This window comes from Bos grunniens, chromosome 21 (assembly GCF_055505025.1).
Source record: "Bos grunniens cultivar Pamir isolate PY7600 chromosome 21, Bosgru_T2T1.0, whole genome shotgun sequence".
In the NCBI taxonomy this organism is placed as follows: Eukaryota; Metazoa; Chordata; class Mammalia; order Artiodactyla; family Bovidae; genus Bos; species Bos grunniens.
This window is the reverse complement of record NC_141185.1, coordinates 59784361-59797210: the sequence shown is the minus strand read 5'-3', so window position 1 is coordinate 59797210 and position 12850 is coordinate 59784361. Positions and strand designations below refer to the sequence as shown.

The following is a 12850-nucleotide window of genomic DNA, read 5'->3' as shown; positions in this document are numbered from 1 at the left end:
TATAAGCAAAATGTTAGCAAATCAAATCCATCAGTATATCAGAAGTGTATGACACCATTACTAGAGTCTATTACTAGAATGTAAGAATGTATGTTCAGTTTTATATAAATTGTGGGAAGGCTCCAATCATTTACAATGGATGCAATGGTGGCCAACGAAGTCTTAATGTGCAACTCTTAAACGCTAATTCTTGAACAGTTTGGAAACTGTAGGAGTGAGGTGAGGATAGAAGGTGGACATTGGGAAAAAAGGGCGAGGTCATTTAGCTTTAAGCAATTGCACTCATTGCTTGTGCTTATTTAATTTGTAGAATGTGCAAATTGAAGAGAGGCGTGATCAATTAGGAAAGAACCTGTAAAGAATACCAACCGTGTTCTAAGCACTTGCTAGGTGCTCTGCATAAAATGTCATCAATGGTTTAATCAGGCCTGTGTTAACATGCAGAACACACCTGTGCACAGGCACTTCAATAAGGAACTTAATAAGGAGGAACTTAATAAGGAACTTCTCAAGGAACAAAGTCAACTTATTTTATATATAACTTATTATATATATAATACCGTACATATATACACGTGAAGTGAAGTGAAACTCACTCAGTCGTGTCTGACTCTTTGCAACCTCATGAACTATACACTTCTTGGAATTCTTTAGGCCAGAATACTGGAGTGGGTAACCTTTCCCTTCTCCAGGGGATCTTTCAAACCCAGGGATTGAACCCAGGTCTCCTGCATTGTAGGTGGATACTTCACCACTGAGTCACAAGGGAAGCCAGTATGAATATAAATATATATATTATGTTTTATATGTAACTTATTTTATATATAACATATTAATTAAGGAACAAAATGCAACATATTATTTTAAAAATGTTGGTTAGGAGAGGGGCTTTTACATACACCATTATTATGGAAATTGACTACACATAAGCACTTCAAATACTTTATATATAATATATATAAAGTACAATCACATATAAATATATAATATATATAACATATTTGAAATGTTTATATATGTAATATTTTATGTATTATATATAAATATACATATAAAATATATTTTATATATAATATATATTATGGAAATTGACTACAAATAAACAGTTCAAATACTTCATTGACAGATGTCATTCATGAGACAAGAGAGACAGTAATTTTAGCTGACACATGAGTTCATAGACCCTGACATTCCTTTACAAGCCCATTAGGATGGTTTTACTGGTTACAGCCACAGAGAACTAATACTCTGTAAAGACATCCCTGCTTATTGTGACCTTCTCAAGCAATCTTGATTGGGTAAGTGCCTGCTGGTTGTAGCATCTCTGAAAGAGGACCTTCTAAGCTCACAATGCCAGGGCACAAGTTTCTTTGCTCTCCAGCACAGCTCTGTACAGAGCCCCCTTGGGGTCCTGGGGGAGGAGAGTGGATCTCAAGTGGAGGGAGGAGATCTCTGGACATATTTTTGCAGGAAGCAGTCTCCCATTATGGCCCCTGGAGGATGCTTTCTCCTTTATGTGTCTCTGGCATAGCCTGTGAGCTGCTTTGTAGGTTTCTGTTTTCTGTTTATCTTCAGATAGGGGATTCTGTGCTACAGTTATCCTCCCTTGCAGACCTGGTGCCTTCCTATGGGGAGGGGAGAACTCTTTTCTCTGAAGAGCAACAGAGTAGAGCTCTGGTCCAAAGATATTGCTAAGAGAATTTAAACAAAGTAAGCTGCGGACACCTCAGATGCTAGACTTGGTAACTTAACAAGGTGGAGTAACAACTATTAGGTCAGTGACTGTAAGCCTATCCTATAAACAATGATTATAAGATTTAAACAGGGCTTTGCCTCCCAACAACTATGTCAGCAACCAGTGGGTGATAGCTACGGAGCTACCCTGTCTTTCTGCTTCATCACTTAAAGTGACAGTATCCAGCCTTCCACTCTGCATCTATCATAAAGACACATTGATTTCCTTTCTGGAGAAACACATATTTCTTTTCTCCGGCTAAAAAGATAAATCTGACAGATTTTAATCAAATGTAGTTGTTCACAACTGCAGAAATGCGTTCAGTGCACACAGGAAAACAAAAATACACCAGCAACTAAAGAAAGAGTTTGGTGGCCAGGTTTATTTGTAGAAAACACTTGTATTAACACTCATGCACGTGCACACACATGTGCACTCTCTCTCTCTCACAGGGCAGTAAAGCCTAAGAGTTGATTATTATAAGATTCTTCAAGATAGTGTTTTGTTTGTAGTGACATCAGTAAATGTCGACCTTAGTTTAAGTTTTTACTAAAGATGTGTTCTTCAGATTCTCTGTTTAACCCTAAGATTCTGGAATATTGGGCTTTGGTCTTTAAAATGAGGTTGTTCCCAAGTTGAAACTTGGCTTTCAGAGGAAACAGCATTTGAGATGTGATATGTGGTATTTGAGATCTGACAGGTTTGTGTGGTATATAGTCAATCCTAAAGGAAATCAACCTTGGATATTCATTGAAAGGACTGATGCTGAAGCTAAAGCTCCAATACTTTGGCCACCTGATATGAAGAGCTGACTCATTGGAAAAATCCCTGATGCTGGGAAAGATTGAAGGCAAAAGGAGAAGAGGGCAACAGAGGATGAGATGGTTGGATGGCATCACTGAATCAATGGACACGAGTTTGACCAGACTCCAAGAGACAGTGAAGGACAGGGAAGCTTGACATGCTGAAGTCCAAAGAGTTGAACACCTTGGCAACTGAACAACAATAACAGCAACAAATGGAAGGATGAAGCATCTTCATGTCCTTATCCAATAGGTTCTCATAATGTTATTTTTGTTCCTGACTTGGCTAAGATTTGGCTAAATGCACTGTGGAGCATTTGCATTATTTCATAAATTTATATATTGATTTTGAGTAGCTCAAATTTTTCTTTTCAATGTATCTAAGGGAGCCATGCCCAAGGCCAGGGGCGGCAGCTGGGAGGAGCTACCCCACATCCAAGGAGCAGTGGCTGCACGGGTGCAGGAGGGCCTAGAGGAGCTACTCCACATTCGAGGTCAGGAGGGGCAGTGGTGAGGAGATACCCCTTGTCCAAGGTAAGGAGCAGTGGCTGCACTTTGCTGGAGCAACCGTGAAGAGATACCCCACATCCAAGGTAAGAGAAACCCAAGTAAGACAGTAGGTGTTGCAAGAGGGTATCAGAGGGCAGACACACTGAAACCATAATCACAAACAACTAGTCAATCTAATCACACTAGGACCACAGCCTTGTCTAACTCAATGAAACTCAGCCATGCCCGTGGGGCCACCCAACACGGGCGGGTCACGGTGGAAAGGTGTGACAGAATGTGGTCCACTGGAGAAGGGAATGGCAAACCACTTCAGTGTTCTTGCCTTGAGAACCCCATGAACAGTATGAAAAGGCAAAATTATAGGACACTGAAAGAGGAACTCCCCAGGTCAGTAGGTGCCCAATATGCTACTGGAGATCAGTGGAGAAATAACTCCAGAAAGAATGAAGGGATGGAGCCAAAGCAAAAACAATACCCAGTTGTGGATGTGACTGGTGATAGAAGAAAGGTCCAATGCTGTAAAGAGCAATTGCATGGGAACCTGGAATGTCAGCTCCATGAATCAAGGCAAATTGGAAGTGGTCAAACAGGAGATGGCAAGAGTGAATGTCAACATTCCAGGAATCAGAGAACTAAGATGGCCTGGAATGGGTGAATTTAACTCAGATGACCATTATATCTACTACTGCAGGCATGAATCCCTTAGAAGAAATGGAGTAGCCATCATGGTCAACAAAAGAGTCCGAAATGCAGTACTTGGATGCAATCTCAAAAACGACAGAATGATCTATGTTCGTTTCCAGGGCAAACCATTCAATATCACAGTAATCCAAGTATATGCCCCAACCAGTAAAGCTGAAGAAGCTGAAGTTGAACGGTTCTGTGAAGACCTACAAGACCTTTTAGAACTAACACCCAAAAAAGATGTCCTTTTCATTATAGGGGACTGGAATGCAAAAGTAGGAAGTCAAGTAACACCTGGCTGCTGCTGCTGCTAAGTCGCTTCTGTCGTGTCTGACTCTGTGCAGCCCAATGGACGGCAGCCCACCAGGCTTCCCCGTCCCTGGGATTCTCCAGGCAAGAACACTGGAGTGGGTTAGTAACACCTGGAGTAACAGGCAAATTTGGCCTTGGAATACAGAATGTAGCAGGGCAAAGGCTAATAGAGTTTTGCCAAGAGAACGCACTGGTCATAGCAAACACCCTCTTCCAACAACACAAGAGAAGACTCTACACATGGGACATCACCAGATGGTCAACCTTTAAATCAGATTGATTATTTTCTTTGCAGCCAAAGATGGAGAAGCTCTATACAGTCAGCAAAAACAAGACTGGGAGCTGACTGTGGCTCAGATCATGAACTCCTTATTGCCAAATTCAGACTTAAATTGAAGAAAGGAGAGAAAACCACTAGACCATTCAGGTATGACCTAAATCAAATCCCTTATGATTATACAGTGGAAGTGAGAAATATGTTTAAGGGGCTAGATCTGATAGATAGAGTGCCTGAGAAATATGGACGGAGGTTCGTGACATTGTACAGGAGACAGGGATCAAGACCATCCCCATGGAAAAGAAATGCAAAAAAGCAAAATGGCTGTCTGGGGAGGCCTTACAAATAGCTGTGAAAAGAAGAGAAGTGAAAAGCAAAGGAGAAAAGGAAAGATATAAGCATCTGAATGCAGAGTTCCAAAGAATAGCAAGGAGAGATAAGAAAGCCTTCCTCAGTGATCAATGCAAAGAAATAGAGGAAAACAACAGAATGGGAAAGACTAGAGATCTCTTCAAGAAAATTAGAGATACCAAGGGAACATTACATGCAAAGATGGGCTTGATAAAGGACAGAAATGGTATGGACCTAACAGAAGCAGAAGATATTAAGAAGAGGTGGCAAGAATACACAGAAGAACTGTACAAAAAAGATCTTCATGACCAAGATAATCATGATGATATGATCACTGACCTAGAGCCAGACATCCTGGAATGTGAAGTCAAGTGGGCCTTAGAAGGCGTCACTATGAACAAAGCTAGTGGAGTTGATGGAATTCCAGTTGAGCTATTTCAAATCCTGAAAGATGATGCTGTGAAAGTACTACACTCAATATGCCAACAAATTTGGAAAACTCAGCAGTGGCCACAGGACTGGAAAAGGTCAGTTTGCATTCCAATCCCAAAGAAAGACAATGCCAAAGAATGCTCAAACTACCATACAATTGCACTCATCTCACATGCTAGTAAAGTAATGCTCAAAATTCTCCAAGCCAGGCTTCAGCAATATGTGAACCGTGAACTTCCTGATGTTCAAGCTGGTTTTAGAAAAGGCAGAGGAACCAGAGATCAAATTGCCAACATCTGCTGGATCATGGAAAAAGGAAGAGAGTTCCAGAAAACTATCTATTTCTGCTTTATTGACTATGCCAAAGCCTTTGACTGTGTGGACCACAATAAACTGTGGAAAATTCTGAAAGAGATGGGAATACCAGACCGCCTGACCTGCCTCTTGAGAAACCTATATGCAGGTCAGGAAGCAACAGTTAGAACTGGACATGGAACAACAGACTGGTTCCAAATAGGAAAAGGAGTTCGTCAAGGCTGTGTATTGTCACCCTGCTTATTTAACTTATATGCAGAGTACATCATGAGAAACGCTGGACTGGAAGAAACACAAGCTGGAATCAAGATTGCTGGGAGAAATATCAATAACCTCAGATATGCAGATGACATCACCCTTATGGCAGAAAGTGAAGAGGAACTCAAAAGCCTCTTGATGAAAGTGAAAGTGGAGAGTAAAAAAGTTGGCTTAAAGCTCAACATTCAGAAAACGAAGATCATGGCATATGGTCCCATCACTTCATGGGAAATAGATGGGGAAACAGTGGAAACAGTGTCAGACTTTATTTTGGGGGGGGCTCCAAAATCACTGTAGATGGTGATTGCAGCCATGAAATTAAAAGACACTTACTCCTTGGAAGGAAAGTTATGACCAACCTAGGTAGCATATTCAAAAGCAGAGACATTACTCTGCCAACAAAGGTTCGTCTAGTCAAGGCTATGGTTTTTCCAGTAGTCATGTATGGATGTGAGAGTTGGACTGTGAAGAAAGCTGAGCGCCGAAGAATTGATGCTTTTGAACTGTGGTGTTGGAGAAGACTCTTGAGAGTCCCTTGGACTGCAAGGAGATCCAACCAGTCCATTCCAAAGGAGATCAGCCCTGGGTGTTTTTTGGAAGGAATGATGCTAAAGCTGAAACTCCAGTACTTTGGCCACCTCATGCGAAGAGTTGACTCATTGGGAAAGACTCTGATGCTGGGAGGGATTGAGGGCAGGAGGAGAAGGGGACGACAGAGGATGAGATGGCTGGATGCCATCACTGACTCGATGGACGTGAGTCTGAGTGAACTCCAGGAGTTGATGATGGACAGGGAGGCCTGGCGTGATGCGATTCATGGGGTCACAAAGAGTCGGACATGACTGAGCGAGTGAACTGAACTGAACTGAACTGAAGGGAGCCAAGATATTTTATACATACATATATATATATATATATATATATATATTTCTGAATTAAAACATTTAAACTTATTTTTTTTAATTTTTGGACATGAATAATTCTGTGACAGAGAGACTTAAAGTCTATAGAGCTCGGTGCTTTTTTACATCTTCTCATTGATTAGGTCATGTCCTCTCCTGGGTTGCACAGAGCTGGATTGTTCATGGCATTTTCCTAAGTTTTTGAGCCTTTGGTATGTTTCTCTTCTCAGCATAGATATGATTGACCACATTTTCATTAGAATGGGGAGACTGGATGTCTCTTGCTCGCACCTAGTGGCAATTTCCTGCCCAGATATCTTGGCATAATATATCTTATTTCAGCTACTTTACAGAGGTTAAAAAAAAAAAATAATCCACATCCTGAATTAAATGTGGAGATACGGTTTTTGTTTTTTTAACTTTTTATGTTTTTGGTATAGCTGCTTAACACTGTTGTGATAGTTTCAGGTCAACAGCGAAGGGTCTCCGCCTTGCATATACATGTGTCCATTCTCCCCCAAACCCCCCTCCCATCCAGGCTGCCACATAATCTTGAGCATGTGCTATATAGTAGGTCCTTGTTCATTATCCATATGAAATGTTCATTGTGTACATGTCCTCCCAGACTCCCTAGCTATCCCATCCGCCCATCCTTCCCCACCCCCAGCAACTATCCTCTGAGTCTCTGAGTCTTTTTCTGTTTTATAAGTAATTTCATTTGCATCATTTATTTTTATATTACACATATAAATGATGTCATACAATACTTCACCTTCTCTGTTTTACTTCACTCAGTATGACAATATTTAGGCACATCCATGTTTCTGCAATGGCATTATTTCCTTCTTTTTAATGGCTGAATAATATTCCATTGTTTATATGTATCACATCTTCCTTGTCCATTCCTCTGTTGATGGACATTTAGGTTGCTTCCATGCCTTGGCTATTGAAAATAATCCTGCAATGAATATTAGGGTATATGTATCCTTTTAGATCATGTTTTTCTCTGGATATATGCCTAGGAGCGGGATTGCAGGGTAATATGGTAGCTCTATTTTCAGTTCTTAAAGGAACCTCCTACTATTCTCCATAGTGGCTATACCAATTTACATTCCGACCAGCAGTGTAGGAAGGCTTCCTTCTCTGGAGTGTGGAGACACAGTTTTAATTGACCATCACTCCAGTTCTGTCTTAAACAGACCATTTTTTCAGTAAACTTTTTCACTCTGTTCTCATTATTTTGAATATTAAATTAAGATATATGATTCAAGAATTGTATTTCGGAAGAAAATCATAGAAAGGAAAGTTATTTTAATAATCCTATGTAGTGATTCGTAGTATATATACATATATAATTTCACTGCATTTCAATGGGCAAAAATAGAAAACTATTTCTCTTTTAAATGTGAGCTTTAAAATTTCCTTCGAGTGTGCTCTCACTGTCATTTCTAAGTTTGCAAGAAATTAAAAACATTATTATTTATATGATAATGTATCTTATAAGTGAATTGAGCTGCAGTGCATTATTGGATTAATTTTGACAATCACTTTAGTTTCAAAATGATCTTCAACTCTGATATTTGTTCTTGTTGTGCTATTTAAAGATTTTTTTTTCTGAAAAGCATAAGGTAATATGGGAAAGAAGGAAGATGAAGACTGGCCAAATTCAGTTACCTTGCAAGAATAATATTAGAAGAACTTGGCATTTAAATTGTAAGAGGAATAAATTAACTTCTTAAAGTAGAAAGTATGCAAAGGAAGCCAATAAAAATGGGTAAACTCATTCACTTGAAAATCATGGTGTCTTTATTAAGTGTCAGCCAAGAAACTGGTGGCTAAAATGTGTCCGTTTCTATCGGATACTAGTGTCATTGAAAAGTGACCAAATTGAAATGCCATCATGACACAGGAAATATGCAGTTTTTTCCTGAAAGAATATTTGTGATGCTCCAAACTATAGCCACTAGTAGATATGAAGGCAAGCACAAAATATTACCTGGATCATGATTTATACATGATGCACAGACAATAAACTCCCTGCCTTCTTTGCCCCCACACAAAGTGCTACCAGCTAGCTGTAACTCCAGCACAGTATTTCAAAGCACTGTTTCCCAAAGGTTTTCTTATTTACAGAAGAAGCAATTCATTTTGTAGGACATTCCAAACTGGCAAATGGCCAACAACAATTTTGACCAAAGCGAGTGCAAAAGGTATTGCAAAACCCAAAGCGAAAGAATATTTAGGAAAGATGGAAACAAAAAGGAAGATTATTCATCCTTCCATATGGCTTTTTAAAGCCATTTACAATTATGTATCGTTTATGGTAGCTTCTATAAAAACTTTTCCATTGAGCAGGCAGAAGACTGAATAAGTTTGTGAATGCATCACACAAAAAAGATATTCAGAACAATGGAATTTAGCTAATTGTTTGAGGATGTGCGTGTGATAATGACGCTGTTAACCAGGAGAATGCAGAGTGCGATCGCATTTGTTTTTTCAGAAAGGGATTTCAAGAATTTAACAAAAAATTATAGTTGCTAACGACTGTGTGAAACGTAAGCAAGAACAGTGCTACTACAATTATGCATCTGATTGAAAAGGTACAGTTTATCAGAAGTCTTAGAGCAGTGATTTTTAAGCTATCTGCTGTGCATGGAAACACACTTTGAAAGAAAAGACAAAGTGGTGGGTTTTCTTGAGATGTATTTAGATAACTTTATGCAACACACAATTTATACCATGTGCCGTGCCACCAATTCATGTCCTTGACCTCTTCTGGAAACTGTAAGGAAATTTATCGACATCTGTGGCTAGATGGGATTCTTGGGGGTGTTATAGACTATTTCATGGCTGCCAAGTAAAGACTTTGTTACAAAATTCCAGCTAAATTGAAAGACATTTGTCAAATTATTTGCAGATCGTCACAAACAACCCCACTTCCACAACACACCACCACTTGACAAGACCCAGTTTTCTCTTAAAGATGAAATGTTCAAAGCCTCTCTACTGGGATTGGCTTTCCATTTGTTTTGGAAATAATTCTTGGAACCCTCTCAAAATTCTCTATAGCTCCCTAGAATTGGGATGTACAGCTATGGCATTTCTTTAAGAGGATGCTCACTTTAGGACATGGTAAGACCTAGTTTGAGTCTCAACTTGGCCGAATACTTGATGCTTGACCTCAGACAAATTATTAACATTTTTTTAGGCCTTAGCGTTCTCATAGAGAAAAAAGGAATGAGTAACAGTGCCTAACTCATAGAAATGACATGTGCTAACGTAGCTCATGTATTGAAAAACCCTAGCATAGAAGAACTTACTAGACAATACTGAGCTAAAGACAGAAGTTGAAAGATCCTCTCTTCTGCATGAAGGCTTGAATCTCATGCAACAACATCTCTTAATTGTGGAAAAAGTATTTGTTGAGTACCTACTAGGTGTATTGTGCTCTGTGTTATGGATGCAGGAAGCAAAGTAGCGCACCTAATCTCAAGAAGAACACAGCTGAGTGGAAGAATGATGGAAACAGGTTACGATGGAAATGCAGAGAATAGGAACCCAAGCCAGACTTTTGAGCATTTTAACTGCGACAAGTCCTTATTAGGGCTTCCCTGGTGGCTCAGTGGTAAAGCGTCTGCCTGTCAATGCAGCAGCCTCTGGTTTGATCCCTGGGTTGGGAAGATCTCCTGGAGGAGGAAATGGCAACCTCCTCCAGTATTCTTGTCTTGAAGTTCCCATGAACAGAGGAGTCAGGTGGGCTACAGTCCATGGGGTTGCAAAAGAGTTGGATGCAACTTAGCAACTAAAAAACAACAAAGTCCTTATTAAGATGTACTGACACTGTGAAATGTACATCAAATTTAAAAAATTTAATTCTGGAAAAGGATGTGCAATATCTCTTTAATTATTATATTGAATCCATGTTAAAATGATATTTTTTAATAAATTGAGTTAAATAAAGCTACTGTTAAAATTAAAAACAAAGAAGTAGGAGAGACTTGTGGCTCTTATTTTCCTGTCATTCCTACCTTGTCATTTCTGCTTATTTTATCAACAATGCTGTAGACATGAGCATTTGCTAGATTCTTGGATTTGTTCCTTGTTTCCTCCTGATGCACTTCCTGCTCATCTTGTTACAGACCACTCTAAATTTGGAACCTCAGAACTTCGAGAAATTAAATCTTCTCTGTAAAAAAGGGACTTCTCCAGAGGAAGCCCCCTCTCAGGTGTTCCATTTAGTAAAGTGCTATCAATACTTTGATGCAATAAAGAACACCCTGGAGACAGGAGGTGGTGTCTCCTGCATCCAAAGTGCCCAGCCTTCCCTGGGATTAGTCACTTGGCTGTCTCTCTCAGCAGCTAGTAATTCAGAGATAATCATGTTACCAAGATGCCATTTAATCTGTATTTGGCATATCTCAAGTTTTCATCTTCATTAATAGAGCCATCAAAGCTTCTTTGGGCCTGACTGGTGTTGGACACACTAGTGATTCGCCCACAGGAGGGGTTTGCAGTTTGCACGCAGAGCCTCTGCTTGCCAGATGGCAGCTGTTAATCTGCTTGAATCACGGGTGGGGTGGGGGGCTAAGCTTGTCTGGCCCCCGGCCAGTGGGGCTCTCCTGCACCTCTGATTACACAGCACTGTGGGCCAGGGTAGGGAACGCAGACCCTTGGGTCAGGGTTAGCTTTCCCTGCAGATCTGAAGACCCCTGGGGGCACAGATCCCTGGTGAGAGGAAGGAATCCTTTCTTGGCCTGTTTCCTGCCTCAAGCATCGAATCAAAAAATCCCTGTGGAAGGCAGGATGGTGCAGTGGAAGGGAGTAAGAGAAACTTGGCTTTGAATCCAGACTCTCTACCACTGAACCAGCTCTGTGGAGGTAGGCATAACTCTCAGGAGTTAACCTCTTTGAGCCTCAGATGACTCCCATTTCTGTGATGTGAACCCGGCGATATGATGGGGCCACATAGGTGCTCCTTAGAATAATCAGGACGGGACAGCCGGACGGAAACCATCCTTCAGTCCCGAGCCCGGATGTAGAACCCAGAGAAACTGTCATGCAGGTCCCTGAGCAGGCTGGCCTGGGATGTTTATCACAGTGTTCTCTATCGTGGTGAGGATGGTGGTGACCTTGGGGTTCATCCCTGGAGGGACAGATAATGAGGCATACCACAAAATACCATGCAAAACAGATAGAAGTATCCAGATAAATCTTAAAAACTGTGCTGTGTGGATGAAAAAGAAACAGAAAAAAGTCTGTGGATATCACATATAAAAGTTAAAAACATACACGCAGCAGAAGGACATGAGATGATCACATTTAGTAGTGCTGTGGGTATTGGGTTGGGGAGGGAAATGGGATAAAAGGCAATAAACAACGAGAGAAGGACCTGGTGCAAGCTTATAACGATAGTGCGTTATCAGCAGAGAGTATGATTCACCCAGTGTTCTGCCTCTGGATCTAAAAGAAAAAGGAAAGATCAAGAAAAATGTCAATGTGTTCCTGACCAGGGTTCTTGGGCTACTTGTTGTTCAGTTGCTAAATTGTGTCTGACTCTTTGCAACTCTGTGGAACACAGCATGTCAGGCTTCGCTGTCCTTCACTGTCTCCCAGAGGTGGCTTAAATTCATGTCCGTTGAGTCAGTAATGCCATCCAACCACCTCTGTTGACACAGACATCCATTGTCCTCTGTCACCCCCTTCTCTCCTGCTCTCAATCTTTCCCAGTATCAGAGTCTGTTCTTTGCAGCAGGTGGCCAAAATTTTGGAGCTTCAACATCAGTCCTTCCAATGAATTTTCAGGGTTGATTTTCTTTAGGATTGACTGGTTTGATCTCCTTGCTGTCCATGGGACTCTCAAGAGTCTTCTCCAGCACCACAATTCGAAAGCATCATTTGGGCTCCTTAATCAATAGAAATTGATCAGAGAGGCCAGACAAGAAATTCGGGCAAGGCTTTATTGGGGTTCCCGCTCTAACAGGAGGGAGCAAGGACAAGTAGCAGGTGTCTTTGTTCACTTGCTTCCTGGGAGGGTCAGGCCAGCTGGTTCCGTGCATGGGGTGAAGAGGGGGTGTGTCCAAGGGTTGGACTAGTGGGAGGGCTTAGGTGGTGTGCCCACACCTTTGGTGGTGGTGTGTGCAGGGGGCATGCACAATACCCTGCTTTTGTTCCTGGCTTTTTTGAAGCCGCATTTGGGCTTTTTTTGTCTCAGTATCGGGTCATCCAGAATTTGCCCCAACCAACACAAACACAGAGTTATTTTTAGTCCCTT

General features: G+C 40.9%; 1 protein-coding gene across 16 annotated transcripts in view; it reads left to right on the top strand.

The window, feature by feature from the left end:
- The window catches only part of LOC147349792 (uncharacterized), a 134279-nt gene that overhangs the window by 85927 nt on the left and 35502 nt on the right, over window positions 1-12850 (top strand). For 4 of the 16 annotated variants that reach the window (XR_015150545.1, XR_015150559.1, XR_015150539.1 and 1 more), the window contains one exon: window positions 2924-4910. The exons of 8 other annotated variants lie outside the window; for them this stretch is intronic. Coding sequence is in view for 3 of the 8 variants with exons in the window: in XM_086365366.1 (XP_086221492.1) it covers window positions 2924-3052 (129 nt within the window). In the remaining 5 variants the exon portion in view is untranslated. Of the gene's footprint in view, window positions 1-2923; window positions 8363-12850 lie in introns of those variants that run through there. 4 more of the 16 variants (XM_086365366.1, XM_086365362.1, XM_086365368.1 and 1 more) reach the window with 2 other exon arrangements.